Source organism: Cupressus sempervirens, chromosome 1 (genome assembly GCF_028749045.1).
Source record: "Cupressus sempervirens isolate cs-2001-9-10 chromosome 1, ASM2874904v1, whole genome shotgun sequence".
NCBI lineage: Eukaryota > Viridiplantae > Streptophyta > Pinopsida > Cupressales > Cupressaceae > Cupressus > Cupressus sempervirens.
Genome location: NC_143118.1, coordinates 831280603 through 831290419, shown reverse-complemented (window position 1 = coordinate 831290419; position 9817 = coordinate 831280603). Strand labels below are relative to the sequence as shown.

Genomic DNA, 9817 nt, shown 5'->3' with positions numbered 1-9817 from the left:
AAATGGGTCAAATTATTAAAAATTAAATTTATCAATTTAATTATTTATGAGTAGCTCAAATTCTAATATCACTTTTAAGATTTCAAACTATTATCATGTGATTTACTATACACAAGTTCTTAATTGAACTTTTCATTGCGCATTATTTTCAAGAAAAAATAAAAAGATTTAATTAATGTGAATGATACATTCAAGTTAAAGGACATAAAAATAATGTGTTAGAAGAACAAAGATGTAGACATCTTTCTCACTATTCTACAATTTATATGCACCTTACATATTCCTAGTATTTTATTTAAAAAATTTATGCTCTATAAACCAAAAGGCTTAATTTTCTTTGCTAGATTATAGTTCCCCAAGTAGAAATTTAATATTATCAAATTGTCTCAATTTTTTTGGCCATTGTGGGTTTTTGGAAGAGGAGAATAGGAAAATTTGTAGACTTGAAAAAGAAGTTTCCTTTGTGAAACTTTTTTTGTTGTCTATTGTACGAATGCTTCCACTTAGCTTCTTAAACTTTTATAATTACACTTAGGCAAGGAGTCTAGCTCAAGTAGAGCTCTTGTTAGTCTCTACTTTATAAGGCAGGGACCTCATGTTTTCATTACACCCCTACCCAAATTAATTTATCAAAAAAAAAAATGTAGAAATCTGAAGTTTCTAAGGTTAGATTAAAAAAATCAATTATCAATTGCTAATTCACATATTTTGATTGGTTGGTGGTTAATTTTCTGGGGATTTTTTTTTTTCATACCTAAAAAATTAGAGAAAAAAAGTGTTCATGCTCTGACAAAAAATTAATTATCATTATCCTTCAAGATTCATTTTCTCTCGAACCTTCTTGTAACGTGCTCATGTCAATTTAAAAAATAAAAAAAACAAGAAAATATCATCTTTCAAAATGATCAAATGGATAGGTGAATGCGCCGTTTTCTGTGCAAGTTTGAATTTGGGAGGCACTCAATATCACATGTCACCATGGAGAAAAATAAGCTTCCAACAAACAAAACATTAAAAAGAGATATCTTCCTCACCTTAAAATAAGAGGACTTTAAGAATATATTTTTTTAAATCATTTAGAGAGAGCACAAATTAACTATTATGACAATTTGACTTAATAACATCCTTAGGTAAGTCATTTTTTCCTATATTACTTTTTATAAAGAATGAGATTAACATATAAATGATAAATGGAATATATATAGTTGATGTTTTTAATATAATAAATGGGATGTGCACTTGTCTTTTTAAAATTATATTTAAGATAAATATAACAAGTTAGGATGAAATTTTAAAAAATAAAGATTTTTGATAAATGAAAATTTTATATAATAGGTCATTTTTGAGAATTTTTCTAATAATATTATTATTAAAGAAACTACTTAAATAATAGGTGATAAGTAAAATTTACGTTCTGAAAATCTAAATCTAAAGCGCTAGCTTTATTAATTGAATATTGGATATGTACAAATATAATAAAACTTTGTACATGGACAAATTCTATTCTAGAAATTGATCATGAGATCAAATGAAATTATACCAATTCTATATGATTCATAACAAACTTGAAATAGAGAATTAATTGTTATAGATCAATAGAATTCAAATTTATCCTTAATCCCCATATCCAAAGAACTCTTCATATAGCACTCAAAAGTAAGTACATGGATAAATTCTATTGAAATTAAGTTTAAATCATAGTATTACAATATGTTAACAATTTTGTACTCATCAATTCAACTTCTACTCAAAGAAACATTGACATATTACTGCATTTTTAAATATAGAAAGAATCCAATCACTTTTCTATACACCCCTTTTGTTTGTACAATTTGAAATACATTTGATATTTAAAACTTATGCCTTCTACTTGCTCTATTCTATACAATATCTAGTATTTGTTTTATGTTCTCAAGCCTATATTTCATATTCAATTTAGTTTACACTTTTCAACTTCATCCTACTTCAAAAGTTAGGGACTCTAGATCAATAAGAGCTCTCGTTTTAATTATTAATTTTATGAAATAGGAAAATATAATAAAAAATTAATTGATAAGTTTCATGTCTACTAATTATTTTTATTGTTATCAAGATTATATGAATATTAGAATATTTGAGTATAAGTGTTGACAAAATTTTAAGTGGTTATAGTGCAATACTATGATTTTTAATTCAATTGAACTAATTATCAATTGATGAGCTTAAGGAGCATTCTAGTGAATGACTCGTAAGGCACACCACTTTTTGTGTTGCAGGTTTTGCAAATAGGGTTGCAAACAAAGTGGTTTTAAGTATAGATAACCCTCTATAGTTAAGCATGTTTGGGTTGGAGTAGTACTAGGATAGGTAACCTCTTGGGAAGTCTTAATGATTCAAAGGTCTCTGTGAGCATCACCTAGATGCAATGACTATTAAGTGTTCCATTCATTCTCATGAGAGATGGGTTCATGTGAAGCATTACTCATGAGATATGGGTCAATGAGTTTAACTCAAAAACCACACATTTAAATCTTGATAGCAATAATTACAAGTCATCTATGCATTCTTTCTAGTCAAAGTCATTGACCAAAGTATGTGCCACATAGATGTACATAAAAGTTTAAAACTAAATGTAATATACCCCAATGACACAGATATTTTCAACTGCCTCAACTGACAAACTTTTGGCATAGCCTCCCTCAATGGAGAGGGTGGCAACAAAAGAGAAAGCATAACTCACAATCTGATGTTGAGGGCTTGTGTCCTTCAATTTTTCCTTCCTTACCAACTATGGGTATACAAAGAAAGGCCATGCATTTGGGTCCCTCAAAGATCTTTTCTTCATGAGCCCTAGATACTCAACCATTGCTAAAAGAAAATATACTATATATGAGGTCATGTAGAACATGAAGGTTTTCCTTAACCTATCTCATATGAGCATGCACATTATCATTGGTGATTGTGGCCCCGTCTATCCTTACCTTCCTACACTTGATCCTCTTAATTGTGTGAACCATCCAAGGCTCAAGTTTCTATATTGTAGGAAACTATAATCACTTCTCAAAAGTGTAATTGCATTACCAATGTCTTTTACCTAGCACGTCCCTCTCCTCATATTGATCTTGTTAGAGTAAAAGGTATTTTCTTATTAATTAAATCATTTTTATTTAATTATTAAGTAACATGTTACCTCCAATTTACTTAGGATAAACTTTGGGAATATAATAATTAATTCTTTTATTAATTATTATCATACAACCTAGGTTTTACCTTTTAGGGTTTTGATCTCCTTTACAAGGATGATCTATCTTTGTAATCTTATTTATTCAATACAATTTCCAAATCCTCTTTGCACATCAAAAATGTCTCATCTTTTGTGGATCTTTGAATTCGAGCCTCCACAACCTTTTGCTCCTCTTTTTCTATAACAATGTTTGCATGGAGTGCTTCTTGGGAGTTGTGGGGTTGATCTTTCATCAACTTCAAGATGGTATCAGAGCTTTAGATCCTCATGTCCATGTTTTTTTCTTGAGTGCTTTGGTTTGGCCTTTAGATCTATATATTTTTTTTAATTTCAAAAGGTTTCAATTTTCAAAGGTGTTTTATATTGGATTTGAGGGGCTCATTTTTTGGGTGCATTTATGAGCCCAAAAGGACCTTACCATTGGATTCATAGTGCTCCAAAACCCCTATTTTCATATAAAATTTGTCCAATTTGGACATGTAGTTGACTAGTAAGGAAAACATTTTTATTCTCAGATCTGGGTATGATTCCTAATGGATGATTTTTTTTTTTATCAAAAAAAAACAAAATCATTTTTTGTTTTCACTTTATTTAATTTTTTTTTTTTTAAAACATATGCTTTGAGAAAATCAAAGTTTTAAAAAACCTTTGTTTTCTTTTCATTAATTTTTAAAAAGTGTAAAGGATGCCTACATAGTGCTAACATCAATAGAGTACTGATGCAATAGGTGTGATAGTTGTTGGTCATGACATCAACATTTGTTGAACTAAACTTTGATGGTATTCACCAATCATTGTTTGATTTACTTTTTCCTAAAGACCTATTGGTCATTTTTTGGTCATATCTTGGGCATACAGAGGTAGTTTTTAACAAATCTTATATCGTGATATTGCTATCAAGATTCAACTGTGTGATTTTTGAGTCAAACTCATTGACCCATGTTTCATGAGTAGTGATTCAACATGAATCCATCTCTCATGAGAATAAATGGAACACTTAGCACTCATTGGATCTAGGTGATGCTCACAGGGGTGGAGCACTAGGACTTCCTGGGAGGTCACCCATCCCGGTGAGCATCACCTAGATCCAATGAGTGCTAAGTGTTCCATTTATTCTCATGAGAGATGGATTCATGTTGAATCACTACTCATGAAACATGGGTCAATGAGTTTGACTCAAAAATCACACGGTTAAATCCTGATAGCAATATCACAATTTGACTAGCTATGGAAATTATCTCCTACTTATCAAATCTTATATCATTGGAAAGATTATTTTGAGCCCATCATGATGGTGTAGATTATTTGTACTTTTGATGTTGTTTGGTTTCTTGTTTATTTAGTGAAAGCCAAAAGTTCTATTTTGCACTCTAGGAGACATATCTTGAGCATTTTATCTCCGGTTTTGGAATTATTTATATCATTGGAAAGGAATTTATGTACTCTTTCTAGTAATGCTAGTGTTTTTGTTTCAAATTCTACTCTAGGAATATTCTATTCTATTTTCTTCTTCTTTTCACTGTCCTGGATATCTTGGTTGTTTCAAGTCCGAGGATTGATTTTGTTGCTTCAAATGATTCATCATGGGTTGTACTATTTATTGTTCTAGCCTTATGTCTCTTTTGGTCTATTTAGGCATCATTTGTATGCATTTTTCACAAACACACTGAGATAAAATACCACTCTATTGCATTTCAGGATCTTACGCATCTTTTTGTTTTTATGTACTCACACTACATTATAAAGTGCCCAGGGGGGTTTCATGTTGGACATATTTTCCATCTTCATTTGTTAGGTGAGTGTTGTTTCCATGATATTAGCCTTATGATATGTTGATGCCACATGTCATTATAGGTGTTTGTACTTTTTTTGCACTCGTGATGTTCTGAGTTCTTCTTTCTGCAAGAGATATTGCATTTATTTTTAGTGTTCATGTCTTATCTCTCAACATTAGTGGGGCCTTATGTTGGTTCTATTGATTTCTTGGTTTGATGGAGTGAGCTATGTATTCAGTATTTAATCCTATGTATGACGTGATTGCAGTGGCTGGATACTTATGCATTTCAATGAGATGGATCATTTACCATATAGACATTCTTTCTTTCCTATTTTTGAAAGCCATGAAGATACCTTCCATTGTCAATTGGTCAACTCTTTAGACATAGTCTTCTCTACCCAGTCATGTTCTATAAAGTGGAGGTTCTTCATACCAACAGTTTGGTAGTGTTTGCAACTTCATGCTTCAGTGGTGTTCTTCATGTTCATCTTTTGTTCCTACATTCTAGGACATTCCCTAGTTTGGAGGATTCTTTAGTCCTTCACTATTTATTTTTAGCATTATTTTCATCTCTTTTTGGAGTAGGTTTTTTCCCACATAGTTTTTTCTATTTTTGCTCTTTATAGAGATTTGGTTGTGCTTGGGTATCCAATCAAGCCTTTGTTTTCAAAATCCATTTATTTTTTCTTTCAACAATTTTTTCTAATTTTTTAGCTACTCCCTACGTTTATCTTAAGGGGGTTGTTCAAGTAATAAAGTGTTTCCTTATTAATTAAATCATTTTGATTTAATTATTAAGTCACTTGTTACCTCTTGTTTACTTAAGCTAAATATTGGACATATAATAATTAATTCTTTTATTAATTATTATCATGCAATCTAGGTTTTACCTTTTAGGATTTTGATAAGGATGATCTCTCTTTGTAATATTATTTATTCAATACAATTTTCTTTTTTGTGTATCAAGAATATCTCAACTTTTGTGAATCTCAGAATGCAAGCTTCCATAGCTTTTTGCTCCTCTTTTTCTATAACAAGTATTTGCATGTAGTGATTCTTGGGAGCTGTGGGGTTGATCTTTCATCAACTTCAATAGATCTTTTCTAGCTATTCTATTTGAGATATTTGATCAAGTACTTCTCACTTATCAATTTACAAGCATGTATCATATTGTCTAAAAACCACCTTGTTCCCCTCTCTATGGAGAATTGATAGAAAATATCACCCTTGAGGATATAGAAGACCTCTAAGATATTAGGATTGAGGTCCAAAACTAGGTCTACAACCTTATTCTTTAACGCCTAATCATCCATACAATGTTGTGCTAGTGGCATGATGAGGTCACGAGACTAAATTAACAATGGATGCAAAATGGCATTGAGAAGTTTAACTAGATCTAAGGTTGTGCAATGCATAGATATGATGTTAGGTTGGGCACACTATTTTAGAAATATATCCCAATCCATATGATCAAGGTTAGTATCCTTAATTTTTATATGTATATTCTCCATTTTGGAAGGAGGTTTATTTACCATGTACTTGTATTTAACTGGTTGTGAAGTTGACATCTTGGTAATTTGTGCATGAAGACATGATTGTCAAGTTTGTTTTATTGAACATGTTGAAAAACACTCTAGTCTATCAAATCTAACTAAGACTATAAAAAAACCCACGAAACCTAAAGCACTAAAACAAAACCCACAAAATAATCCAACAATTAAAGAATCCCAATCTTTTGGTATTTTTGTCCTTTTAGCATTTGAAAGGGATACTAAACTATGTAAGTCTAAAAAATGTTCCTTTCAAAATAACTAGGTGTCATGGACAATTTGAGGATTTTGTTGGATGTTTAGAGCAAGGGATTTGTAAGGCTTCTTGATTTTGCTAGAGTGAAAAACTTTGAAGATGTTATAATATCATGGATGTTGTTCAATAAATGTTTTGAGGTTTTAGAGGGTCTAGGAGGTTTTAGTGTGTGAAGCACTACAAGACCAAAAGAGATACAAATGTGTTAACAAATTGGTGGTTTCATAGTAAGAATGTGAGTCTAAAACTTTAAAATATTGAAAGACAATTGATTTGGGTGACCATAATGACATATGAACTTTGAACTATGATTAAACCCTAGAAACGAAAAAAAAAGAATTTATTTTTGAGAAAACTAGAAAACCCTAAATTGAAAAGATGGGAAGGAAAAACTCCTTAAAAGAAAAATTTAAAGCTCCAAATAACAAACCTAAAATGAGATCTAGCTAAATAAGATAATAATTCAAAGCTTTGTTGAAGATCACTGCATACAAATCATTGCTATGGACTTATAGAATGAACCAAATTACCCCCAACATGTTGGGCCTCATTAATGTTAGCACAAATCATAAGATTTAAAATTTTAAGACTATAAATGTTTGAAACTTTGAAACCTTGACCGGGGTTAGTATTCAGACTCTCAGACTCTATGAGTTTCAAAGGTCAAGGGACCTCTAAACCACCGAAGGGAAAAAATGGGTAGAAAAACAAAACAAAAACAAGATAGATTTTAGAACCTTTAGGGATTTTGGAGGTGAAGAAACCTTTGACATAGTGAAAGGCCAAAAAAGAGCACCAAAAATTGATAACAAGAAGAAAAAAATTGAAACAAGATGTTAGGACAAAAGACCACCTAGAGACACAAAGTTTATCGAAGGCCATTCATTTTTTTAAAATATTGAAAGAACCTAGTAAGTGGCCACAAGCTGATTTATCGAGTTTCGGACGTCGTTGGTATTGTGGAAAGGAAAACTAATGTGGAGATCGCTAATCTGGTTGATCTTTGTTTAAGGTCCACCTTCTTCTCCTTCCAAGGGACTATCTTTGAACAAGTAGATGGGGTCGCAATGGGCTCCCCACTCTCCCCGGTTATTGCTAACCTTTATATGGAGCACTTTGAAGAGCTGGCCCTCCACTCTTTCCCCCTCAAGCCTAAATGGTGGAAGCGATACGTTGACGATACCAATGTTTGCTGGCCCCATGGTATCGATAAACTAGAAGAGTTTCACATTCATCTTAACAACATCTCTCCTAGCATTGCTTTTACCAAAGAGCTTGAATCCAACAATCAATTACCCTTCCTTGATATTTTACTCACTAAGAAACCAGATGGCTCTCTGGGACGTCGAGTGTTTCGGAAGGCCACGCACACCGATCTGTACCTTCATGCTTCTTCTCACCACCATCCGAGTCAAAAAGTTGGCACGCTTAAAACCTTAGCCTTAAGAGCCCTCAGGATTTGTGATGATGACCACTTAAATTCGGAGTTGACCCACCTCCGCCAAGTCTTTAGATTAAATGGGTACTCCCACAAAAAAATCTCTAGGGCCTTTGTCCGTGCTCGCTCTTTCTTTCTTTCCCTCTCTGCTCCCCGACCCAACCCCTCTCCGCCTCCCGCTTTTGTGTCGCTTCCCTTTATAGATGGGGTCTCCCAGAAGCTGGCCAAGATTCTGAGCAGAAAAGGCCTTCGCGTGGCCTTCAAACCTTGGTTTAGGCTCAAGAATCGCACCCCCGCTCTCAAAGATTCCAGAGATGTTTTTTCAGCATCAGGAGTCTACAAAGTTTCTTGCTCTTGCGGGATACCGTATATTGGTGAAACTAGTCGCTCTTTCAACACTAGAATCAAGGAGCATAGTGCCGACATTAAACACGACAAGGTTCATCAGTCTACTTTAGCGGAGCACTCGTCAGCCACTAAGCACCACATTTGTTTAGAAGATGCCCAAATCGTATCCAAGGAGGACAACTATTTCAAAAGGAAGCTCAAAGAAGCTATAATTATCAACAGTCACCCTGTCAACCTCAACAGAGATGATGGGTGGACCTTAAACCCTTCGTGGATTCCTTTGCTGACTCAAGACCAACGAACTTGATCCTTTGGTGTTCTGAGCCCGTCGGTCTCCCCTCGCCTCCTTGCTCCTAGTTTCTCCCTAGTTGGTGGCCTGCTTGAGGTTGGTGATTGCTCTCTTCCTTTTCTTCTTTTCTCCTTCCTTTCGCTGTGTTGTTGGTATCTTTAGGACGCTCCCATCTTTGGTTCCTTTGTTCCCTCTTACTTTTTGGTGGTCCCCGTGGTTCTTTTTTATTTTTATTTTTTACTTTTATTTTTTATTTTTTATTTTTATTTTTATTTTTAATTTTTCCTTGTTGACCCCCCTTTTTAAAAATATTTTGTTTCTCATTCTTAGTTCATTCTTATTGTTATCTATTATTTGGTCTATTTTGGTTTTACGTTCATTTTTTATTTCTATTTTTATTGTTTTTTCAATTAGTGTTATTATTATTCTCATTTTGTGAGCGCTTTCATTGTTATTTATCATTTGATTGTTTGTTTTTATTTTTTATTTTTATTCTATTTAATTTTTATTTTTTCTTTTATTTTTTATTTTTATTTTTATTTTTCTAATTCATTTATTTATTCTTTATTACTTTATCTCCCCCTCAATCCACGTGTTCCCCCCCCCCACCTCCTCTCCTTCCTCTTGTTATATCTTTGTGTTTTCTCCAGTCTGCTGCTTATTATTATTTTTCTCTTGCTCTTCATCCTGATGATGGATCACTGTGTGTGATCCGAAACGTTGATGCAAAAAACTTACAACACAATCAAATTCCAGAAGTACGACCAGTTTTTACTAATGGATTGTGGAAAACAAATGACACTCATCAATTAGTGAGATCTTGAAGACTAAAAAACACAAAGAAAGTGAAAAGACAAAACATATGGTTCTGACATGGGAAAGTTCTTAAAATGCGATGTATGTTGTTGAACCACAACATGTACCTTTGAAGGAAGA

The 9817-nt window shown here is 32.8% G+C and overlaps 1 protein-coding gene across 1 annotated transcript; it reads left to right on the top strand.

Annotated features, from left to right (window-relative positions):
- Positions 1–7873: 7873 nt before the first annotated feature.
- Positions 7874–8899, top strand: LOC149580422 (uncharacterized). The gene has a single exon (XM_089804522.1). It carries the CDS (start codon positions 7874–7876, stop codon positions 8897–8899), a length of 1026 nt encoding a protein of 341 aa, XP_089660648.1.
- The last annotated feature ends 918 nt before the right edge of the window (positions 8900–9817 follow it).

Coding starts and splice junctions, on each gene's coding strand:
- LOC149580422 (XM_089804522.1), top strand. CDS start 7,874: ATGGGCTCCCCACTCTCCCCGGTTATTGCTAACCTTTATATGGAGCAC.